The sequence below is a fragment of the Anguilla anguilla genome, chromosome 4 (genome assembly GCF_013347855.1).
Source record: "Anguilla anguilla isolate fAngAng1 chromosome 4, fAngAng1.pri, whole genome shotgun sequence".
NCBI lineage: Eukaryota > Metazoa > Chordata > Actinopteri > Anguilliformes > Anguillidae > Anguilla > Anguilla anguilla.
In genome coordinates, this window is record NC_049204.1 from 2,862,662 (window position 1) to 2,887,145 (window position 24,484).

The 24,484-nt window shown below is 45.7% G+C and overlaps 3 protein-coding genes across 4 annotated transcripts in view; all 3 read right to left on the reverse strand.

The window, feature by feature from the left end:
• Positions 1-2,136: 2,136 nt before the first annotated feature.
• acer1 (alkaline ceramidase 1) lies at positions 2,137-8,295 on the reverse strand. The gene is made up of 8 exons (XM_035415836.1): positions 8,209-8,295; positions 7,956-8,087; positions 7,333-7,447; positions 6,060-6,174; positions 5,487-5,625; positions 5,075-5,212; positions 4,809-4,946; positions 2,137-3,648 (listed from the first exon to the last, which is right to left on the reverse strand). The coding sequence occupies exons 3-8, from the start codon at positions 7,423-7,425 to the stop codon at positions 3,471-3,473; spliced, it is 801 nt and encodes a 266-aa protein (XP_035271727.1). The 5' UTR covers positions 7,426-7,447; positions 7,956-8,087; positions 8,209-8,295; the 3' UTR covers positions 2,137-3,470.
• Positions 8,296-12,517: 4,222 nt separating this feature from the next.
• On the reverse strand, positions 12,518-18,398 carry LOC118225415 (acidic leucine-rich nuclear phosphoprotein 32 family member B-like). 2 transcript variants are annotated; one of them, XM_035413763.1, is made up of 7 exons: positions 17,889-17,998; positions 16,622-16,771; positions 16,154-16,276; positions 14,961-15,144; positions 14,625-14,719; positions 13,998-14,064; positions 12,518-13,165 (listed from the first exon to the last, which is right to left on the reverse strand). In XM_035413763.1, the coding sequence occupies exons 2-7, from the start codon at positions 16,679-16,681 to the stop codon at positions 13,074-13,076; spliced, it is 621 nt and encodes a 206-aa protein (XP_035269654.1). In that variant the 5' UTR covers positions 16,682-16,771; positions 17,889-17,998; the 3' UTR covers positions 12,518-13,073. The 2 variants fall into 2 exon arrangements, with proteins under 2 accessions (XP_035269654.1, XP_035269653.1); XM_035413762.1 differs by lacking the exon at positions 17,889-17,998 and adding an exon at positions 18,062-18,398 and having other exon boundaries at positions 12,519-13,165.
• A 1,365-nt stretch (positions 18,399-19,763) lies between these two features.
• Positions 19,764-24,484, reverse strand: part of myo1f (myosin IF) — a 42,520-nt gene continuing 37,799 nt past the window's right edge. The window contains exons 24-28 of the mRNA XM_035413761.1: positions 24,158-24,306; positions 23,786-23,845; positions 22,186-22,393; positions 21,500-21,669; positions 19,764-20,907 (exon numbers count right to left, since the gene is read on the reverse strand). Coding sequence (XP_035269652.1) covers positions 20,831-20,907; positions 21,500-21,669; positions 22,186-22,393; positions 23,786-23,845; positions 24,158-24,306 — 664 coding nt within the window. The 3' untranslated portion in view covers positions 19,764-20,830. The remainder of the gene's footprint in view (positions 20,908-21,499; positions 21,670-22,185; positions 22,394-23,785; positions 23,846-24,157; positions 24,307-24,484) is intronic.

Below are 24,484 nucleotides of genomic sequence, written 5' to 3' on the forward strand. Positions count from 1 at the left end.
AAACGGTGAAGGGTACTTCTGCTCTGGTTCAGATGGCCTCTGGTCCACCTGCTGAACTTTTTCGCCTGCAGGCGAGCATAAGGGTTTGATTTATGCCGTGGAAAGATGACAGTTATTGCTACCTTTGCAAGTTTCGCCTCAGAGCGCATGTTTTATTCATAGCCTACTGGTCACCAAGGCCACACGGCCTGCACAGGGCAATATGGTGCTTGACTCAAACAGAATTAAGTCCCGTTATCCGTGTAATAATTGTATATAGGAAAACATAACAAGATTAGTGGCTTAGTTCAACCTCACATAGCCCTGTACCCCACTTTCAGGAAGGTGGCGTTGCTGAATTGCACTAAAAAAAAATGTTACACATTCTCTCTGGCCTTAGCTTCAATGCCCTTATGTTTCCCATAAACTTGCGTAAGTCACTCTGGACAAGAGCATCTGCTCTATGTACGTAATGTAATGTAATATATGTTGTGTCTCAAGGGCAATGTACATAGAACAGGGTCACATATGGTGGAGGTCTTTCTCAGCTGTAGTATCGCTGTCTATTAACGACATCATGTGAATATAATTATCACTGCAAGTAACTTGCATGTTTGTTGGGGGTGGGGGGTGGGGGGGGGGGGTGGGGAGGGGGGTTGGACAGGGTTTGGGCGATCCCCAAAATGCCGGAGATAAGCTCAAAATATGCTGACGTTCATCACAGAGAACCTGAACCTTTATATCAGGAAACTGGAAAAGTAATAATTCAGCCCTATTGAAGACAGTATTCAAATATATCCCATGTCAGCATTAGCAAGTCTATGTCATGCAAAAGCTCATTTTCTTTCATGTTCATTTTAATTTGTGCAGACGTTTGTACACTGCTGAACAGGAAGGAATGGATACAGTTAAGGTCGTAACACAAACCCATCACAGTGTTGATGTATCTATCCACATTGTTTTAGGGTGTCCAAGACGGTCCTTGATATGGGACTTAGGAACAAGAGCCTCCCAGGAATTGAACAGTAATTACATATGAGAGTACAAAATAAACACCAGTAGCACAGTATTGTAACCACAATGAAGCCAGAAAGGAAACATAAAATCAATCAAGGGATCGCCAGCCTGCTAGCACCGCCCCATAATTGACAGACCAATGAAATCGCCCGGATGGGATGAACATGTCGGGGTCAAATGAGAAGAGAACCTAGTCTTTCGCAGTTCTTTGATGATACCTGTCGACGGGGACAATTGCTCAAATTTAGGAATGTCGGCCGCAGGGACCGATGTGCTTTGGTAAAACTTTAAATGTATGCATATGCTGCTAATCGTCATTTGCATATGGGGACAATATGCGGACATTTTCAGTCAAGTGACTTATGGGCTAGCTGAATTTTTGCGAATGCCAACTTTACCACAGAGACAAGTAGCATAACTGCATTTCATAAGAAAATGCATTACTAGTATTGCTTTTATTTCAGAACACATCCATGCATAGACTGCTAGAATTGAATTTAACACATTATGTAAATCCACATCTGTCAGAATATTTAGATAGAATCTGCACATATTCAGTACATCCTAAACATTTCCTGTAATATCCTACACTATAAATGAGAATCCACTCAAATAGTGCCCAATAACACAATCTACTCACTATAATGAAACATAAAGCTTTAGATATGCCAAACTGGCAGTCATAATTTAATTTTAAAAAACGGATCTCTTTCATCTAAGGAAGTGAATGGCCAGCACTCAGCGTGTCCTTTGAGATACAAGTAGTTGTGCTTGCTACTGTATTTGTACAGAAGTGATACTAATATTTTTCCACTAGATGTCGCTGTCTCCTAAACAAATGTTTAACGTCATTTTCTGTCTGTGCCAAGCTGGGTTGCTTTCATATTCCTTAGTTTCATGTTAATACTCCACTCAACAGGGCCTTGATATTCTGAACAATATTGATTAATAAACAGATTTTAAAAACTGCCAATATTGTTTCTTTTGTCCTTCTCACTTTAATCACTTTGTTCCCAATTCTAAAAAATAAAACTGAAATCAGGGAAACTTCTATTTTCTTCCAAAAACTTTTTTATTATAATTCTATAGTGCATTTTTTAATGAGGAAAAAAAGCAAACATTCATATTTGGAAACTGCACTGTGACAACAGCGTATTTTGCTTGAAGTGCACTGGCAACATTTGCTCCCTGAAACACCTGAGAAAATTTGATCACATTCACACGCGCTCCAGGAGTACCAACACACAAAACATTTTTAAGACATATATTGTAGGATAAACGTGAACGCACACGAGACCCCTAAAATACAGGATTCACTTCGTGCTGCTTTTAACTGCCTGCTTATGCTGTGCATTTGTTTGCTTTCAAAATGTGCAAAATAATTTCATCGGCCATTCAAATGTCCACAGCCCTGAGTCCCAAAGTGGTATACATTGTCCGTTTCATTGAAAGAAAACAGTTCCTATTTTTCAGCCAGGAGGTTGAATTCCCTCAATTTACCCTCAGTATCTTTTAACCGATAATTACAGAACGAGTGGTCATCGATATCGGCCACACAAAACAGGGCTCAGCTGTAAAGTCTCTGGGCTGTGTTTTTACAGTTCAAACTTGTGACGAAATAAAAAAATAAATAAAAAAAATACAACTGTGCTATATTGAATAATCGTTGCATGGTTTATTTGAAAAATCCAGATCTGTGTGAGAGCTGTGCGACGAGGCAATGTTTGTTTTTAAATCACTTAAATGGGGTAAATGCTCCCAGCACAACCACACAACTGGCACTTCTGTGAAAGAGATATTGTGTTGGTTTTGAAATAAGCACCTGTGACTTTATCTGAGGTAATGCACTCGAATCGCACCATTGCACCATGAGTCTGGATCGACAAAACAGCCACCTGGCTTCATTTGTGAGCAGACACAAACAATTCAAACTTCTTTCACACAAAATTCAAGGCATTAATTCATTGATCCAGTGTTCATCAAAGTACACTTCAAGCAAAATGAACAAGACTTCTTTTTAAACAAGACTTCTTCACTTAAATCATAGCATTGCACATCATTCTGAAAAACGCTACAAAAACCCCAGTAAAAAAATGTAAAAAGTTTTAAACAACCAGTAGAAAACGGAATTGCGCATATATTTTTAAAAATTCAAAAATATCCACAAATTTTGAAAACATTCTCTGGTCTTTGAATAACATAAGAAATTACAGGCACACACACAGACACACACACACACACACAACGGGATGACATGCTACGGAATGTAAACTGATCAGTCAGCACATCTCTAATTTTCAAACGACCTAAACAAAAAAAGACCAAAAAAAAAACATGAATTATACGTAGTATAAATGAAAACCCCTGAACTGAGTATCAAGAAGAAAAAAAAGTGTGTCCTCATAAAAGCCTTAATTCACTGTCCCGGCAGTGACAAGCGCACCGGGCCTTTTTAACACCCCTTCCGGGCCTTTTTAACACCCCTTCCGGGTCTTTGTGGTGCCCCTGAGGGCGATGTACGGCAGGCCCAGGGCCCAGTCGTCCCGGGGCCAGTACTGCAGGCTGGGCAGAGAGTGAGGGATCTCATAGCTGGCGTCCAGGTAGGCCACCAGGGTGCTGCCGTAAGCCGTGGCCACCACGATCAGGATGTGCCTGTAGGGAGAGGGGAGACACACACACACACACACACACACACACACACGCATGTATACACACACAGACAACACACACACACACGCATGTATACACACACAGGTACACACACACACACACACACACACATATACACACACATGTACACAAACACACACACAGACGCATGTATACACACACACACACACAGAGACACACAAACACACACGCACACACACACATACGCATGTATACACACACAGGTACACACACACACACGCACGCACACACGTATACACACACATGTACACAAACACACACACAGACGCACACACACACATGTATACACACACAGGTACACACACACAGACAACGTACACACACACACACACACACATGTATACACACACACACACACGTATACACACACACACACAGACGCACACACACACACACACACACAGGTACACACACAGACAGAGACGCACACACACACACACACGTATACACACACAGGTACACACACACAGACAACACACACAACACACACATGTACACACACATACACACACATACAGACACACACACAACACACACAGATACACACACAGCACACACACACACACACACATGTACACACACATGCAGTTTTATGAGTGCCAGTTCATGCTGCGGGACATGGGTTAAGTAATTCCATAGACTCATGCATTTCCATGTTACACTGCTGCAGAGCTGCACCAATTATAAGATTATCACAGACGCTGCCTGAACTATGACCAAAACCTGCATGACGGACAACCCACCCAGCCAATAACAGCCATTTAATAAACACTTAGCTATGAGCCTGTGTGGATTGGACTATTTCAATGTGTCCGGATGAGGCCTAAGACTTCCTTCTACCTCGTACCCCAAACTCCTCTCCCTCTCTCCCTCCTTCCATCCCACCCTTCCTCTCCCTCTATCCTCCCTCCCGCTCTCCCTCCCTTACTCTGTCCCTCCCTCTCTCCTCTCTCTATCCTTCCATCCCTCCCTCCCTCTCCCTTCATCCTCTCTGTCCCTCTCTCCCTCCAACCTCCCTTCCTCTCTCCCTCCGTCCCTCCCTCGCTTCCTCTGTTCCTCCCTCCCTCCCTCCCTCTGTTTCCCTCCCTCCCTCCCTCTCTTTCCCTCCCTCCGTCTCTCACCAGATCCCGTGCAGGTAGCAGAAGTTGAGTTTCTGCCAGACGCTGCAGCCGAATCGGTCGCTGATCCAGCAGGAGATGGCCAGCACCCACAGGCCCACCGAGGCCTGGGCCAGACGCAGGGCCCGCTGGTCCGTGCAGCTGCAGGGGGGGTAAAGGCACCGTCAGGGTCTGCTGGCCCCCTTGTCCGTGTGTCCCAGCCCCCCCCGTGTCCCACCCTTACCAACTATGAACGGCCAGTGAACTGACCCCAGGTCAGTGGTGCGTACCTGCGCATCTCTAGGCCCAGGGAGTACAGGATGTGAAGGGCGAAGCAGTTGAGGGCGTAGGCGTTGGCGGTGGGCCTGATGAAGGAAGACAGGGTGGTAACCACGGTGATGGCAAGGACCATCCTGGAGAAGGTCGTCCTGAGAGCGAGAGAGAGAGACAGAATTAATTTTCATTCATCAAACCCCCCTTTAGAGGAGGTTCCATCCATCCATGAATCCATTATCTAACCTGCTTATTCCTGGTCAGGGTTGGGGGGGGGGGGGGGGGGGTGGGGGTGGGAGTGGGGTGGTGTAGGAGAGCCACACACACACACACACACACATACACGCACACGGACTCGCGCACACATGCACGCACATACACACACTCGCTCACACACGCACACACACAAATGCACGCACACCTGGTTACCTGTCCTTGACGAAGAAGGGAAAATGTCTCCGTGGGAACCAGAGGGCATAGCCAATGGCCAGCACCCACAGGATGGAGATCTCATCCAGCATCTGCCCCATGTAGCTCAGCGTCATGTGGAAGTACATGGAGAACAGACCTGGAGAGAGACGGCAGAGACACAGGGACAGAGGAAGAGAAGAAGGAGAGATGAGTGGGGATGAGTGGGAGGAAGAGCAGCTTTCTGACACTCTTCCCCTAATCATGTTACTGAAACCGGTAAATGCTCCGACAAGGGTGTTGGGATTCATAAAACTTTTAAGGCCTTTGTCCCTTAGTTAACACCTGCTGTCTTATTGATGGGAAACCGACACAAGGCTGTGGGCCGGACGTCACACGATGCCTTTTCGGAGGCCGTCTTTAAGAGTCGCCCCGCAAAAGGTCGCTCTTTTGTTCCCCCGCGCACAAAAGGCCGTTTTTAATCTCGAAACGCGCGCACAGCCGGCTAACTCGGCACCGCGTGAATGTTTTATGAACGCGGCCTCGGGGGCGACCGCGTAATTTTAAGACGCGACGGGCGTGGCGAAGACTCACCCACAAATATCATCAGGAGCCAGACCAGGTGCACGGCCAGGTTCCGCTCCCGGGCGTAGGGGTGGAACAGGTAGAGCATGATGGGGGAGACCACGAAGAAGACGAAGCTGCTCATCTGGGGGAAGACGAGGGAGACGCGAAACGCGGCGTCACCTCACCGCTAATCGACGTACGTGTTATTTTTGTTTTAAAAAAATAATAAAAATAATTTTTTTTAAAGTGTGAATGTCATCAGCGTTTGCGAGAGGATTGTGCAAGCAACTGGGTGGCTATCTGTGCGTCTGAAAGCAGGGAATTTTGTGTTTGCATACATCCTGGGTTTTCAACAGGGAGTCCTTGTTCAATCTAACCACCCCACGTCATACATATAAACATATATATAACCATTTTTAACTGCCCCTGGGGTGCATTAGAGTCTGGGTGCGGGTCCCTGGATCGGAAAGGTTTGCAAAGCCCTGCTTATATGCGTCAGATCTGGGATTTTAAAAAAGTATCCGAAATACTTTAACCCTTTAGATGTCGTCGGTAAAATTTGAAAACACTCCTGCGGGTCCCTGAGAATCTTCAGCGAAAGGAGGACTTTTACCGGTGGCTAATTGGTTAAAGTATTTCAGATAATTATTTGGCCCAGGTCCGCTGTGAAAGACTGTGCTGCACAGTCAGAGACCGTCTCTCCGCGCTCCTTCCCCGGTTATACACGTCACTCTCGCAGACGGTTTGTTGTCCCTGACTGTCTGGCTTCCACATTCATTTCAAACTGAATTCTGGCCGTTAATTCTGGTACTTCTAGCACTGACTGTCGGAATCACGCTGAAAAGCAGATTGTGTTTCTTAGTTCTGCCACTAGGGGGCTCCATTTAGACAAAACAAAAAGCAAAGAAGGATGTCATATTTCCATGATTATGAGAAAAAAATATTTCAGTACGAACTGTCGCCAAATAAGCATAAGTTTGGCCTGTCACTACATTTAATCTAATTTGACCCTACCATGATATAATTGCAGGTATCTAGCATATGCACTAATCGGACTGTCACCACATTAGAGTGGATCAGATTATATCTGAAGATTATCTATACAAGCAATGTAACTTTTAGTTGTGATACAAACACAGGGGCCCATTTTTCTCTTCTGATTTATTGATCCGGGTAGGGACAACATAATGACATCTCTAGTTATATGCTCACTGCCTGCACTGCATACACAAATATGAAGTATTCCCTGGTCTGGTCAACGCTATAGCTGTGGGATGCGCAATGCGGACAGTGTCCTTACCGTGTTAAAATATTCCACCACGTTTTCTGAGTGCTTGTAGTTGTCCTCGCACCAGTCCACCTCCGAGCTCTCGTAGGCAAACATTCCTGCCATGACTACGCTTCTGTGCGGAATCCTGAGGAGGACAGAGGGGAAGGTGTAGAAAAGTAAAACGGAGTTAAATACAAAAGTAAGATTGCAGTTTTCAGTAAAATCTGAAAAGCAGTTAAACGAGTTTTCCCAGCCTATTTCTTGTGCCATAATAAGCACACAGTGAAGTGTATGAGCTAAAATTTGGATGACGTTAATAGTAAAAATAAAATGGCAACATTGTAGTGGACTATTACGATTAAAAAAAAGTCTTTTTTGTTTAGAAATGACGCTTCGCTTCAAACGTCAATCAACAGAATCGTCTTTGTGTTTAAATGAACAAACGAAGCATGACGCCGGGTTTGCATTAGTATCAGATACATTAAGAACGGGTAATTTTTTCCAACGAGAAATGGCAAAGCAAAATAGCATCAAATACACCTGTGACCACAAATCCGTTAAAGTAGGCTAGGCTAAGGAACAAACATAGCATAACCAATATCGAAAAAAAACACATGTAGCCTAAACAAAATAACTGTCTAACATTTACATACCCTCCTGTCAGGAATACGAGGAACTATCGCTTCAAGTGCAAGTGGCCGGTAGATTTAAGTAGGCTCGAGAGAAATGTTCCCTGTCCAGTTACACGGGTCTCAGCACATGACATCACGCTCGGTGTGTTTGAGCTGTCAAGAAGCAACAGCCGAATCTGAGAATGAACTGTCACATTCTTTGTTCAACTGGTATTGTAACCAGCCAAGTGAGAATTTCGCATTAGCACTGATAAAAAATGAATAGTTGGCCTACCCTTCCAGCCCAATACCGCCTTCTCCAAAAAGGCTAAATGGGCATTATTCGCGTACTTCTCAACCATTCCACAAGCTGCGTGAGAAGCTCTCGCGCCGTCATCAGTAAGCAAGCTGGCACCCGTAGCCACGCGCCGTGCGCTTCCCGGCGAGAATCGTTTCTCCCCATCAGTTAAAAAAAAAAAAAAAGTTTTCGTTGCTGTCAATATTTATTTGAAAACTTTTAACATCGGCTGCCGCAGCTAATGTAGGCGACTGGGTCATAGATATTATTAAACAGACTACTGTATGTAGACTGTATGTATATCGTCGTTTAACGTCGCCAGAAAACTTGACTGGACAAGCGAAGCGCATACTCTCTACGTTGTTTGTTACAGGATATCTAGAATATGGTGAGCACTGTCTGTGATAAACTTATCGACCGACGTATCTGGCATGCGTTTCAGCAAAGCAATAGAATTATTTAGCCTTGCGTGCTTCCTCATTGTGTCCTTTTACGCATTCTAGAAGTCCTGGCTCAGTCAGGCTAGCTGTGCGCAATACAGGTCCACACAATCGTATGACAACACTCGCTCATTCTCCGGACATCATGCTTTTGTCAGGTAAACAAAATTGACAGCACTGAGTTTGGGTGGAACATTTATAGGCTACTTTCGTTTTTGACTTCTGCTCTTTTATTACCCGCAAGCCCCTACATGGCGTCGTAGGAGCGTACGATGAAACATGTAACCTATTTGTAATATCCTACCAATAGAACTATGTGCGCAAGCATTTCAGGAAGCAGGCAGTGTGAAAATTGAATGGAATGTTTTTCAAAAGATGGGGTTTTTTCACGCTAACGGCGACAGAATGTAAACAGAAATTTAAAAAAGAAGGGAGAATGAGTGAAGGAATGGCTTAATGAAGACGAACTGAGGGGAGCGTGGACAGAATTAAGACCAGCCCAACTGGTCTGATTCGGATCCAGCGGAACTTGTGGGTCCTGCTCCATCGCACCCACAAAAAAAGTCTACCCGTTCTTTCTCTCTGTGAAAACGTGTCGTAAATAACGCGACTGGCCTCTCAGTGGGGGTTCCAAGCGACATCGGGGGGCGTTTATTATTAATAACCTTAAGTCTGCCGTGTAAACCCCGAGTTTACCTGAGTGGCAGTTCAAAATCTGCAGCATTATGGGGACAGCTGTTCCGTTTCAAACAAGTTTGGTGGTCTACGCAGGATAATTAAACACGTTTAGGAAGCTGTAATTAACCGGAAATTACCAGATGATTTCCTTCGTATGCAGGGATACCGCCAGATTTCAAGCCCCAGGAAGAGATCTCACGTTTCGCCCTGCCACCCAAGACCACACTCGAACTTCACAATTACAGCACAATTTTTTGGGTTGCCCCTGTCAGTGAAGGCCCTTGGAATTGTTCCTAATGCCCCGCGCCACCCCACATGCATAGCCACTCTTTGTATGTTAAGATTATAGATCAGCAGGAATATGGTAAAAGCTGATCTAACACCATGCACATTACAGGCGTTTAGCAGACGCTCTTATCCAGAGCGACTCACACAACGTTTTACATAGTATTTAATTGCATCCATTTATACTGCTGGATATATACTGAAGCAATGCAGGTTAAGTACCTTGCTCAAAGGGTACAACGGCAGTGTCCTACCCGGGAATCAAACCAGCGATTTTTTAAGGTTTTTTTTAAGACCAGTTATACTACACTACCACCCCTTCAACAGAGGTTTTCCTTTAAAAACTTTTTTTTGTGCCATTCTAATTGACCCAAGGAGAAATATAGCATGTTCCCTTTCCCCTTATCCACAGGTATCGAACTCCCCCAGTCCTGGAGAACCACAGCGTCTGCTGCTTTTTGGGCTCTTCTCGGCACAAGTGTGTCATTTAAGTCATTGCTTGGCTAAGGGATCTGCACACCTTGTTCTCAAGGCCTTAACTGGCAGCTGATTTGAAGGGAAAACGCAAAAACCCAAAGACACCACTACCCCCTTGGGATTCAGTTTGACACCCCTGCCCTAGTCTAACAGACCAGCTAACTGGCTGGTTTATTACTACGTGTTTTTCTCTGGAAAGGTTTTTCCCTCTCAAGAAAGAATCTGAAAGTACACCAGGTTCACCTGCCACGCCAGTCCTCCCACTTTCTGTGCTGCCATAGCCGTGACTCACACAATCGCTCGCTCGATCGCGCGTCCCCGCGTCGAAAGATGGGATCTTCTCTCTCCATTCGTGCCCGTCTCGAAAGACGGGATCTTCTCAGGCATCCAAAAGGTGCCACGCCCCCAAAGCAGCACGCTACTCAGAGTTACAGGTTGGGGGGGGGGGGGGGGGGGGGGCAGGCAGCGTTCTCCCAAGCGACACAACTGGTTGGGGAAAAAGGGCCGTTCCTTGGAGGGGGAGTCATGGCAACGCAGCGTGCGCCCTGGTGACACTACCGTCAGTTCACGACCTTACACTTGATTAAGAGCTGAAGCAGGAAGCAGGTCTGCAATGGCCCTCCTCGACTTTTAAGCAAAGATATTTGCAAAGAATAGAACAGCGAGATGCATTGAAGTGTAATCCACAGACTTAAACAGAATCTGCTCACAGGGACCAGGAGGCCTGCGGTCAGGTTTGTAAGCCTGCAGTTCAGCCGAGTCTCCATTGTCCCTGTTCCTCGGTTTCCGTGGCCACACTTGCTGGACAGGCCCGCCGACCCGAGACGACACGCTGCGATGAGATGATCGGATACCAATTAAGGTTCGCGATATTCCAGCATATCGTCAAATTAACACGCATGTACGAGACGGGGAGACTCGGACGATGGAATCGCATTTGCATTACCATTTAAGTCATTATTTCAGTAATTCTACAATACCCGGGTGTATGAGCTGAAGGCTGTTTGTAAATTTTATGCGCAGTCATGTTTAAGTGATTGGGAATGCATAAGGCAACAGCCATGAACAGACACAGATAAGAAAAAAAAAACAAAAACAAAACAAATGCCGAAATGTTCTTGGAAACGTTCTTACACGCACTTTACGATCAAATGTGATCGTACGCACGCGTCGTGAACGAGACCCGTTGTGCTAAACGTATTCAGGCTCTAAGTAATCAAACCCTTGCGCTCAAACTTGGAAGGAATGAAAGCCAGAAACATGACCAGGGCTGCCCACACCTGCTCGGTAAAATAGCTTCTGTGCCAAAGAGCATTTCCGATGCAGCATTTCTCTCCTAAGAGCAGAAGCAACAAGCACGGAACCGTCCAGACCCACGGCGCAACTCACTTCCGCAGACACGTTTTAGCTGGCGGTGGGACCACATGCGCGTGCCACCCACAAAACGTCCCTCAAAGGTCGTCCGTGAGTGAGTGCACAGTATTGCAAAATGGCTCGTTACGCTACAGAAATTAACGGACAAGATCAAATCAGAAACAATATTCGTCATATTTGATAGTTTAATGAGACAAATTAAGACTACAAACTGTTAAAACCAGTGTAGAATGGCGATTCTTTTTAAAAATAAAAATGACAGTGTTACAAATCTATACAGTGTATTTATGTACATTTCTGTGCTTGGTCCCATTCTCTCAGAGTAAAATACAGGTTTCAAAGGATTGTTCATTTTCCGGAGTTTTTTTTTTGATCGACCAAAACTGTTTTTGTGTGTGACAGAAGGATGTTTGAGATACTTATACAAGGTTTCTTATAGCCACCATTGTGAAGCAGGCGTGGTCATCAGGGCATTCAACGGTTTGTGGTCCAAAACAAGAAAACACCCCCCCCCCCCCCCCCCCAGAGATGCCTGGCATTGGAAAGCCAGAACGGCGTCGGAAACATCTGGAATTATTGAAAATATCCTTAACAAGCTTAAACGGTGTCAGCCCCCTCCATGTCAGTTCACAGCTTACAGTTACACACCAACCAACACCCCCCCCCCCCCCCCCCAACACACACACACACTCACGCGCACACACACTCACACTCTGAGAGAATAGTGAGTACACGCGGACCGTGGGAAACTGCAGGTGCTAAAAGGATGTAGCATGCTTCCGCTCACACGGTGCGCATTTAGCCACGTGCGCACACAGTTAGCCACATGGTGCGCATTTAGCCACGCGTGGGCACAGTTAGCCACATGGTGCACATTTAGCCACGCGTGGGCACAGTTAGCCACATGGTGCACATTTAGCCACGCGTGGGCACAGTTAGCCACATGGTGCACATTTAGCCACGCGTGGGCACAGTTAGCCACATGGTGCACATTTAGCCACGCGCGCACAGTTAGCCACATGGTGCACATTTAGCCACACGGTGTGCATTTAGCCACGCGCGCACAGTTAGCCACATGGTGCACATTTAGCCACACGGTGTGCATTTAGCCGCACGCACGCAGTTAGCCATGCGCGCGCAGTTAGCCACACGGTGTGCATTTAGCCGCACGCACGCAGTTAGCCATGCGCGCGCACAGTTAGCCCCACACATGCGCAGTTAGCCACACGCGCGTGTACGTCACTGAGACAGGAGGGCAAGGCAATAACAGCAGGCAGACAGTGTGGACGAAATGGTCTGGAATGAATCAACAGGTGACAATTCGAGTTAACTGGCCTTCAAAAGAGCAAAGGTTAGTGGCTGGAGTTTTGGCTTGAGGGGGTGGGTGGGGGCGGTGGAGAGAGAAACAGGATCATTTCAAGCTTGCTGATTAATAAACCTTGCCATGCCCTACCCCCACCCCCCTCCCCCCTCCCAAGTTAAAAAACATCCCACCCCCCCTCCCCACAAACTCTGCAGCGAAGCACCTCCAGTCTTTGATGTGCCCCCCCCAGCCCAGAAAGATCAGCGGGGGCCCACGCAGACGGCACTTTGCCAGTCTGCCGGATCTTATTCATCGTCCTCATCATCTTCATCGTCGTCGTCATCTTCATCCTCTTGCTCCCTCTTCCTCTTCTCTCCATGGCTTTCTGGACAGCAAACTTAAGGAGCAGGACACGACATTTACATCAATGCCTTTACCACACATTTATTTATAACAACTTACAGGTAACTGCCTGCAACAAGAGTATAGGAAACAGCACTGGGCCTAGACCTAGAACTGTCCCACATCAGAGATAGCCCAACCCTGTTCCAGGAGATATACCCCTGTAGGGCTCCATTTCAACCCTAATTTGCCACACCTGACCCTTCTAATTAGCAGCTCAATGAGATCTCTAGCTGCTGAATGAGCTGTGCTTCGTTAGGGTTGGAGTGAAAACCTACAGGACCGCAAGAATGAGTATGTATGAAAAAGGACATTTTATTTATTTATAATGCCAGAGTCACGTTAGTGCTAATTTTTTTTTTTTTTGCACACTGCCACCAGTGGGAGCACTGAAGATCAAACTGCTATTACACGCATTACATCACGCCCAATTTCCCCATTTCCATTCGATTAATGGCAAAATAAAGTGGTCAGGGAGATCAACAAAAATAGTCCAAATACCCAAGAGAAAAGTGATTAATTTAATCATGCCTGGCCACCAAAGCCAAAAGTTTTGATAAAACCCACTCTCAAAAGAGTACTGATCCAACATGACTATATAAATGATTTATCAAACTTCTGTCATTTTCTCCACACACTGGACTACGTTTGCTTGTGCTCTCTGCCTAATCTGTTCAGTGATCTCGAGAGGTCTCTGAGTTCCTAGCACTGCAGGTGTTCGTTACAGCTGACCCTGTGACGGTGATCTCCTGTTTCTCCACTGTACATTCGAGCTAATGGGAGCAAAGACAGGGGGGGAACAAAAGACACGAGACACGGGCACAAACCTTCATCGTCATCATCCTCATCATCCACCTCGTCACTGTCCCCACCTTCATCTTCCTCATCTTCCTCCTGATGATGCAGACACACACACACACACACACACACACACAACTGATGACCAGATCCTCTCAAAGGGTCTCCTTTCAGGTCAAAGAACGCAGGCATGCATATTTAAAGCTCTGTATCCCCGTTCTAAAAACCACGCGCTCGACTAACACAGTGCTTTGCAGACACCCTGGGGTGGTGAGCCCCATAAGCAGACAGCGGGGTTACGATCCCAGTTCTGTCAAAAAACAAAAAAACAAACCAAAAAAAAAACCGAAAGCGCATTTTTCTTGAAGTGCATATTCATCTTAACCCTTTAAGGAGTAAGATCACAAATATGTGATTATAAATGTCCTTAACTGTTGCATCTTAGCTGATGTATCAGGTGTCAGAGTCACTACTGGTAATTGAAAGCAGTGGAGTTCTTGAACACCGACTTTAGAATGTTGAAAAAACATTCCAAAAAGTCTGCTCTTCAAAGGGTTAAAATTGATTCCCTGGCTTTGATATTCGATTCTGTTCCAAGCACTGCACAACCCTTTCCCCCCACGTCAAGGCCAGTTTTATAGGAAAACTCAACTTACGTCATCCTCCACGTCAACCTCTTCATCGTCATCATCTTCATCCTCCACATCCAGCTCATCCTCATCTTCATCCTCACCGCCACTCTCACCATCTTCTGTAAAAAAATAAAATAAATAAATAAATAAAACCTAAATAAAGCTATCAGTCAGACTAATACTGAAAGAAATCCCATGAGACGCTAAGACAAGCGAACACAGTCACCACAAAAGAAAGGCAAAATCTGATCAAATCTCAGAGAGAGACTATCTACGTTTTTCCTGATTTACAGACCCTCAAGGACCGAGAAACCCTGCAAAACAAAGGGCACGCCCCCCCCCCCACCACCACCTCCTCACCCTCGTCGTCCAGCTCGTCCTCCAGGCCCGAGTGGTCGGAGTCCAAGGCCTCCTGGTCGTCAGCGTCGAACCCGTCCAGGTAGGTGATCTGCGGGAGGAGGTCCAGCACGCTGTCCCTGTAGTCCAGCAGCATGGTGACCTCGCAGTTAAACAGGTCAACGCTGCTCAGCATCGCCAGCTTCTTCTGCACGGGCACACGCGGGGGAGAAGGGGAGGCTCAGCAAGCAACTCGCACACGTTTTTTTTTTTGGGGGAACGAGAATTTCAATTTCTGACGCTTGTTGGTTTGGGAGAAGAGAGAAAAATATTTTTCTAGTAAAGTGTATGTGACCAAATGAAAAATTACCACAAAGATAAATATACACAAACGCTTGTCTTCAGGTAAATTGTATGTTAAAATGTGACATGGATGCAATAAAAACACATTCTATTGTGCGTTAAGAGATTCCCACTAAAAAAAAATTTTTTTTTTTTTTTTTTTTTAAACAGTTGGCTTTTAATGTTCACATCTGACTTAATTCAGTCCATTCCGAGACCATGAAGAAAAACAGCATAACTGCATTCGCGCACAAATGAGTTTAAAAAAATAATAATTCAGAGCATTGTTTTCCGTTTCGGTCTCTGGCACTACACCTGTCTCAACACCGCCCCCTATCAGGCGTCCGAGCATCGACAGCCATCGCTTCCAACACCGAGGGTAACCATTTATTACGGTGGCAGTGCAGCAAAACGGTCAGGGAACTGGGATTGCAATGGAGGTTGCGGGTTCGAATCCCAGGCAGGGGAACTGCAGTGGTACCTGTGAGTAAGCTACCGAGCGGTTTCAGCTAAATGTTTCCCAGCCATATGAACGGATCGTACGTAAAGAACAGAACCTGTGCAGGTCACTCCAGATAAGAGAATCTGCTAAATGTAGAAGACTGGAGTTTCGGGAGCCTTAACTAATGTTAACTAATTTTCTTCCATGTATCCCCAAGTATTACTGGAATTAGTTATTTTACTATGATTATTATCATACAGCGCACATGTTCCGCAGCACGTACGCATGTCCTGCAGCACACAAGCACATTCCGCAGCGTGTATGAACGTTGCACAGCACGCCGCACGCACGCAGGGCACTGCGGCGTTTTCGCCCAGCCAGCCCGCCCCCGTGTGCCGGAATTCCGCCGTTTCCACGGAGATCGGATCTTTACCAGGGGCTCCAGGGTCCCGAGGTCCTTGATCTTGTTGCCGCTGAGGTTCAGGTGGGTCAGGCTGGGCGTCTTCTCCGCGAGGGCCTCCAGCCCCCCCGACACGCGGTTGTCGCTCAGCTCGAGCTGCGGAGGCCATTTTGGGAGATGTTTAAGAGGGTGGGAGGGGGAAGGGGAGGGTGGAGAGGACAGGAAGTCTGCATCGATCATGGGACACTGGCCAGAGGGAAAGAAAATTAACAAGGAAAAGGAACTGGGACCTGATCTCTGGACAGCCCGGTGGTGCTGCTCCTCAAACATCTACACTTATGATCAGAAGTCAATAATAAACAGCTAATATATTGCCAGTTAAAATATTAAATGTTTTTTTTTTCATACACTAATGCCCAAAATGTACCTTTACAAAATACCGAATATCCACGCAGAAGAGGCTACACTGATACAACAGTCAGGTGTGGAACATCAGCCTACCTTGCGAAGTTTGGGAAGTTTGGGCAAGTTGTCGAGTGAAACCAGATTGACGTTGATCATGCTCAGAAATTCCAGATTTTCGAATTCGGCGGTGAGACCAAGAATCTTGCCATCATCAGAACGACAGTTGTCCAATACCAGTTCCTTTACCTAAGAACGGTAATTAGATAAACACCGTCAGATTCCTCTGCAATTTGTCTTTCGTTACAAGCTATTTTTATACGGTCTATGGTTACACGCCATACTACTTTTTCACATACAGGGGGACAGACTAATTGATACAGTAAAACAAGACAAACGGAATGAACAGTTGTAGCACATAGATTAATGCCAAATGTTCAACTTAAATTATAAATGTACAGCGAAGCATTTTCTAGACTTTTGTTGTTTATCTACAAATGGATCCACGCATCACAGGCAATTAGCTATAGCAGTTTTTTTCGAATGTAGTACTAGCAGTACTCAGACACAAAATCAGAAACAATTCAACTGGAAAATGCACGACAACAAATTGGGATTCTAGTGTAGTACAGCAAACGTTCATAACTTCCATATCTATGATTTAAAAAAAGCTCTGCAGCTGATGGCTAACGAATCCCTAATACAACTCATAATAACGACGCAGCTAGCCAGCTGACGAATCAAGACTGTACGACGAAGTCAGGGGATTGGCTGGTTAACACTAACCAATGGCGAATACTCATGTTAACCATTAGCCTCCTAGTTAACTCGGTCTATCGATTAAGCACTTTTGGGGAAATATCCGGTTACTCCCATTTCATATTAAAACTATACCAACAATATTTTTTATTGAACTAAGTTAAACCGAAACCTAACGTTAGCATTAAGAACCACAGTAACAAAGTAGTAAAAACATTAACAATTTCACGTTAACTATCGTTAGTCAGGTGGATAGCTAACTAACATACAAGATGCATAGTTGTCTAGTTAGCAAACTAAGTTCACGGTTACCCTACCCTTACAAAAACTGGACAACAGAACCACACAAGTGTTGCACAGTTCTAGTTATTTAGCTAGCCAACTTAACGATAGCCTCTTAAAGCCGCATCTTCATAACTTCCTAGGTTTTTTTTTTTTTAGTTAGCCAAGACTTAATTTCACGAAAAATACACGCATGTCACCAGGCACACCTAGGTGAGCTCAGGGTTATAACCACTGAACTGTGGTTTTTCACACGATTATACATTGTGTTGCCGCAGAAAATGGCTACGACGAGCCAACTGGCTAGCTATTTAAATGTACAAACTCAAAGCATGTGCCTCCTCTCAACTGCCTGCAGCTCCGCGCTGATTTCAAAAAGTTAGCCTGCTTGCAGCTAAGAACGTGATCCAAGCGAATAACAAGACATTAAGTATTTTTATAATGATTACAAATAAGTTAGCTCGCCAAAGTACGCACTTCGCTTACGACTGAACTTACCTCAGCTGGTTTCCTGTTCCGCAGCTCCAAGTTGATTCTTTTCTCCATTTCCATCTTGTGTATGTATGGCGGTTATTCTTCTTAGCTAGCGAGTTAGTTTTCTGATTTTCGGACTCTGTCGGTCCGTATACAACGAGCTATTTTATACGTGTCAAATTAGTTCTGTTTTTAAAAATAAAACGTTTTTGTACAGTAGAAAACCTAAAAACAACACGACTAAAAAGTTACCCTAAACTGCAAATAAATTCTTTCACGCGCCAAGCTGCACAAAGACCAAAGAGACCCCCGTTATGTGTGCACGCGACTGCCCCCACTGACCGTAAGCGCAAAAGCAACCAATCAGTGGCCGAGAGATACCTTCTTTACGTTACAAGGTGGCAGTACTCCGTCTCCCGGATGAGTTTCAAGAAAATGTTTTGTTGTTGGTGTTGTTCTTACGGACAGCGTGCCTTTGTGTTCAACTGAACCAACAAACACGTTTTAAAACAAGTTTTAATTTGTATCTCAAACACGCTGCAAAATGGGAACATAGTTGTGTTAGCGTCCAGCCAAAGCAGTAGTTCTTGGTTAACAGCGATGAACCCCACCAACTATCAATGCTGTGTAAGGGCTGTTATTTAGAGCAAAGGCTGTGCAGCTGGACTGGTGGCCTGGCAGACAGTTTTAGTTTTGTACGAGAATGGGGCTCCTTGGTGGCTATCACTACGTGACTCGTTTCATCTTCTCGTGGACTGCATCTCGGTCGGACTCCTGTTTTGTAGCTGGCTTGCTGTCGTTCACCAGTCCTGTAGACCAACCATTGATACGCCGGACCAAAAAGACTGCACAAAATCTGGCGTGGGAGCACAGTGCAGCATCATTAAAGGTGCTGTCAATGTTCTGTTTGTTTTTAAAATGATATTTCAATTTTAATGTCTGATTTGAATTGGCCAGATTGTTTCAGTTGGCACAGACGTTTCTGGTGACCTGTCCGCTTTACAATGGCTGGTATACGGCCATTCAGTGGTTTGTGGTCTAAAGCAAGACAACGTGCTTCACGTAACTCCAAAGAAGAACTATCCCTTTAAATGATTTGTCACATATTTTCCCGTTGATGCAGTTATTGTAACGCAAACCATTTGGGTATGTTGGACACGGATGTACCGTACAGACAAGAACCAGAGAGGCACTCGGTCCAGCAGCTACATAAATTACAGGCGTTTACCAGAGCTGCTAATTAGTAGAGTGAGGTATGACCTAATTAGGGTAGCAGTTAAAACCTACAGGATGATAGATCTCCAGGAACTCGGTTGGGCAGCCCTGGTCTAAGGCATCCACTGTTAACAGCTGTGCATTTTGACTAGGTGCAATTTATTTCTCAGAAACTTAGCACTCTAGTACAACGCACTAAAGCCCCTTGCCACAACACATTTATGCTCAGACAGTATATGGGAACATGTATATAAATTGAATATTACTTTTTTTAAAAGTATCACTTGGAAGAGCATAGTTGCAAAAAAGAACCTTATAAAAACTGGATCTTTTGCAACGTTTAAAGTGAAGCAAACCAGTGCAATATTATTTCACTTGTAACACAATATCTTCATTGTGACCCTATTGTGTAAAATAGGTTGTAATCCTTCAGAAATCAATGTTTCAATACATCCATATTACAGTGCTTAAGCTTTAAAACATTTTTTTTTTAAAAGAACACGACAATGACTGGTTTTTAAGAATGTACATTTTGTGTGTTGTAGCATGTTAATATTCAAAGCATTATGTGCAGTTTCTTTACATTAATTGAACAAATAAGTCTAAGAAAACAAACAGACACGGCTCAAGGTATGAAGAAGTGCAATTAAGTGTAGCACGTTTGCATTAAACAACACTCCAGTATTTTGTTGCGTTTTTACTGAGATCAGCGCCAATTTTCAAAAAATAAATTTGAAAATAAAAAAATGCACCATTTATGTTGATTCCATTGCACAACCACAGCAATGCTATGAAAAACCTGTTTTACAACCGCCCGGCTTTGTCCTGACCGTAATGACGAGTGTACCCGCTGTCCAGCTGTTTGAAATAGTCAGTGTTCCCGAAGGCACCGAAAAAGAGTACAACAGTGCCTCAGAGTGGCCATTGGTTTGCACTACATGTGTTAATGTTGCATCCAACTTACATCGAAATGTAAACTGTGAATTGTAAACTGACTGCATCATCGTTCAGATATTTTGCCAATGAACACCAAAAATAGTACCCAAGTTGTTTTCCTGCAAAAGCTGAAAAACATTTCTGTTTTTCAGGTGTTTCTGGCGTCAAGTTTGCATGGAAACTGTGCATCGCAAAGCAATTTTTGGAAAAGTACAAAACAAAAAAAAAAAAAAAATCATGTTCACTGTTGGATTTTGCATTGATTTCATTGTGCTCTGACTGACTCCCAACAAACATGTCATTATAATCCTTGAGATGATAATATCCTCCTAAAACCCAGCAATTCATGTCTCCAGTAGATGACAAGTCTCTGGCCTTATTTTCAAGAGTCATAACTTATCTACAGCATCTACTATGCTGAAACTTACTTTACAAGGGAACATTCAATTAAATAATACTATTTTAAAAATATTTTAACCGTGACAGGTTTTTGTCCAAGACAGTTGTATTATGTCAAAAAAAAAAAAATTAATATACTTTTTTCCGCAGGGTCTCAGGAGGAATAATATTGAAGTGCGTATGTGAGGTCAGTGAGGTCATCCCTCCATCTCCAGGACTCCAACAGCACTACTGTTGGAGTCCTCAGATCTTCTCCACGTAGTTGCCAGGAAACAGGCCCTCCTTGCCATTTATCCTTCCTCTCCACCACCCGGAAGCGTCTGCAGAAAAAACCGGAAAGGCATCATTCAGAATGTGTGTGTGTGTGCGTGTGCGTGTGCGTGTGCGTGTGCGTGTGTGAGTGTGTGTGTGTGTGTGCGTGTGCGTGTGCGTGTGCGTGTGTGAGTGTGTGTGTGTGTGTACGTGTCTGTGTGTGTGAGTGCGCGTGTGTGTGTACGCATGTGCGTGCATGTGTGCCTGTGCGTGTGTGTGCGTGTGTGTGTACATGTGTGTGAAATGGAATGGACCCTAAATGCATGTAAACTGTTCTCTGTGAATGCAGCTCCAGTGTGTGTGTGCTGTTTGGTAAATGGTAAATGGTAAATGGACTGCATTTATATAGCGCTTTTATCCAAAGCGCTTTACAATTGATGCCTCTCATTCGCCAGAGCAGTTAGGGGTTAGGTGTCTTGCTCAAGGACACTTCGACATGCCCAGGGCGGGGTTTGAACCGGCAACCCTCCGACTGCCAGCCAATCGGTCTTACCTCCTGAGCTATGTCGCCTGTTTGCACTGTGTTCAGCCCACCCCCCCCACCCCCCCCCCCCCCCCACCCCCCCACCCAAGCCCCCGCCTTCTCTACTGGTCCCTCACCATCATTGATAAGTTCGATGACATCATGAACATCAAAGCTGATCTCATCGACGTCCTGCCCCACATACTGATATAGCGCCCTACAGCGGGGGCCCTGGGGTTTGGCTTTGGGTCGGCTGGTCGGCGCCGGAGGCGGGCGGTTCTGACTGACGCTCTTCTTCCTCTGCATCCTGCAGAAATCAAAATCCAAAACTTTATTCATAAACATAGTATGTTTCAAATAAAAAATAAAAAAAAAACGCAGTGCAATGTGCTTTAAAAAAAAAAAAAGATTAAAAGCAGCCAGGTAAAACACAGGTGTGTAGGTGTGAAAAGTGCGAAGGCTCCAGGACAGAACCGATCTGCCCAAAAAAGAACATGGCTTCTCTACAGAGGCACAGAGGAGCCTTCTGGGGAACCCTTTCTTCTGAGAGTGCAGATGAAAGGGGGAATGAATCATATGAAAAGAGGACAAGAGAAAGCAGAAGAGAGAGCGGGTGGTGAAATTGTGGGAAAGACAGAGGCAGTCAGAAGACTGGAAGGGATAAAGAGGAAGAGCGAAAGAGAGAAAGAGGTGGAAGGCTACGCACAGAATCAGTCCTTTTTGTGAATGTGTGTTTTTTTTTTTTTTTTTTTTGCTTTGGGTCACATGACTTCACGGTCGGAATCAGCTGACCCCGTGCGACAGGTTTTTCGGAAGGCCTCACCCCGATACGCCCTGGTCGGGCACGTTGAGGAAGTCCAGGTTCCCGGGCTCGTGTCTGGGGGGGCCCCGCTGGGTCTGCGCGGGCCCCCTCATGGGGGGCGCGGAGGTCGGGGGCCGCAGCTGCTTCTGGGGGGTGGAGTAGGTCTGCTCCGTCTGCTGAGCGGGCCGGGGGCTTGGGCGCGAGAGCTGGGCGCCGCCGTTTCGCTGGTCTGCAGGGGGGAGAGCAGGCGGAAGCGGGACGCGGCTGGTCACGTGACTTACGCCCTTTCAAAGGTCTCGCCTTCAGGGGGGCGATGTGGGGGGTGGGTTTGGGATGAAATAAAGGGCTGTTTTTTTTGGCTGGAGTGGCAGCAGGTGTGTGTTGGGAGTGTTACGTTTTTAAAAAGAGTTTTACCCGGGATATCAGTCCGCCATTTTATACACTTTTATCCCACTGCCCGGCTGTAGTGACCGCGCCCACAGGCTGCAGTCCGCTCAGGGGGTGGTGAAGAAGGGCCAGATCCGTTCCTGGATTTCAGACCAACCTCTGCTCTTCATTATATAAACCAATCATGTGCATGGGCTGACATTTTAGCTACATTCTATGATATGAACAGCAGCTGTTGATTGTGCCTGTAAATTGGACTTCCACTGGAATTTGAGCGTTTTATTGTGGTCTAATCTGCAAGTGTTGGTGTATCTTTTTTTTTGTGTGTCATTTTTCTCCCATTTTCTCCCCAATTTAGTCGTTATACCAATTCCCTGTGTGCATCACGGTCCTGGTCGATGCGCTATCCCTCTGTTGGTCTGGGGAGGGTGTAGACTATCACATGCCTCCTTCGATACGTATGGAGCCGCTTCTTTTAAAGTTTCATTACATTACATTACATTACATTCATTTGGCAGACGCTCACTGGGAGAGCGTGACGCGTGCTGAGGTTCACGCTATCTCCCCCAGATCCCTGCTGAACAGGCACCCCGACCAGCCAGTAGGAGTCGCTAATGCAATGATCAGGACTCATACCCTCACCAGCTTCCCACCCGTGAACACTGCAAATTGTGTTCGTGGAAAGAACGTCTGACCAAGCCGGAAGTACCGCTGCCTCTGCGGTAGGCGAGTGCTTAAACCTCTACACTACGCAGACGGGCCATGTTGGTGTATCTTGATTAGTTCACCAATTGAGCCTGAACGGAAGAACCTTCTTCAGCTCTCAATCTCTCAAAAAAAAAAAAAAAAAAAAATGCTAGGTAAAAGTTGTGTAAGTCACTCTGGATAAGAGCATCTGCTAAATGCCTGTAACGTAAGGTAATGTAATGTAATGTAATGTCAATCACATCCTTATCAATAAATATTCCCGAAATGGTCTGTTGTGTTAGCAACAGGGCTAATTAAACAAGTTAAGCTCTGTGTTAAACCAGAGATTTAGGGCCCCATGAGAAGGTCTCACATTGGGGGCCCCCGCCACCCCATCCCTGTAAAATTTCTGCCCAATTCTTTGAGAGGCTCCTGTCAGTCAGGGCCCATGGAATCATCCTAAACCCCCCCCCCCACCCCCATATGGTGTCCCTGGAGCACAGAACTGTGCCCAGGATTTAGGAAGAGAGAGAGAGCGCAGATTTACCTCTGTGTGGCGTGTGTGCGCGCCCTCCTCTGGCCTGGGGGGCCCCTTTCCTGGTCGGCTCTGTGGAAACAGTCAAGGACAACATTTAAATTATGTAAAAAAAAAAAAAGATTTTTAAAAATGGAAAAAAAATTGTTTTTTCGGGCGAACTCACAGCCGTATTAATTACATTAAAATTAATGTGGAAAGTCCTGACTGACATCAGTGTTGATACAACTTCCAAGAATAAGTCAGGAATAAACGGGCAAAAATCTGAGCAGTTTAGAGTGTCCCGCAAACACCGGTCCTGGCCTCTAATTGCCCGTATTTCCCATAATGCTGCTGTTTGTTTGTTGCCCCCCAACCCCCGCCCTCCCCATCGCAGTTACTTACTGGATGTTTTGGGGAGGCCGTCTCCCACGGTGACGGTGAGAGACTTCCCGCCGGGCTTCAGCTGCGCCAGGTCCCCCTGCCCCCGCTGGAACACCACGCACCGAGAGCCTCCCCCACCCCAGCCTTCCTTCTTCACTTTGAACTCCAGCCTGCGCAGACGGGACAGTGTGTGAGCGAGACTGCGCAGACAGGACAGTGTGTGAGTGAGACTGCGCAGACGGGACAGTGTGTGAGTGAGACTGCGCAGTGGGGACAGAGTGTGAGTGAGACTGCGCAGTGGGGACAGTGTGTGAGTGAGACTGCGCAGTGGGGACAGTGTGTGAGGGA

What these genes read in the sequence shown, in the direction of transcription:
- acer1 (XM_035415836.1), bottom strand. Translation starts at nt 7,425, where the DNA reads ATGGCAGGAATGTTTGCCTACGAGAGCTCGGAGGTGGACTGGTGCGAG. An exon ending in CCCTTCTTCGTCAAGGACAG is followed by an intron (nt 5,213 to 5,486) that starts GTAACCAGGTGT and finishes TCTCGCTCTCAG; the next exon opens with GACGACCTTCTCCAGGATGG. An exon ending in TGCTACCTGCACGGGATCTG is followed by an intron (nt 3,649 to 4,808) that starts GTGAGAGACGGA and finishes CTCTCCCTACAG; the next exon opens with GCACATCCTGATCGTGGTGG.
- LOC118225415 (XM_035413762.1), bottom strand. Translation starts at nt 18,115, where the DNA reads ATGGAAATGGAGAAAAGAATCAACTTGGAGCTGCGGAACAGGAAACCA. An exon ending in GGAACAGGAAACCAGCTGAG is followed by an intron (nt 16,772 to 18,061) that starts GTAAGTTCAGTC and finishes TACCGTTCTTAG; the next exon opens with GTAAAGGAACTGGTATTGGA. An exon ending in AACTTCCCAAACTTCGCAAG is followed by an intron (nt 16,277 to 16,621) that starts GTAGGCTGATGT and finishes TGGCCTCCGCAG; the next exon opens with CTCGAGCTGAGCGACAACCG.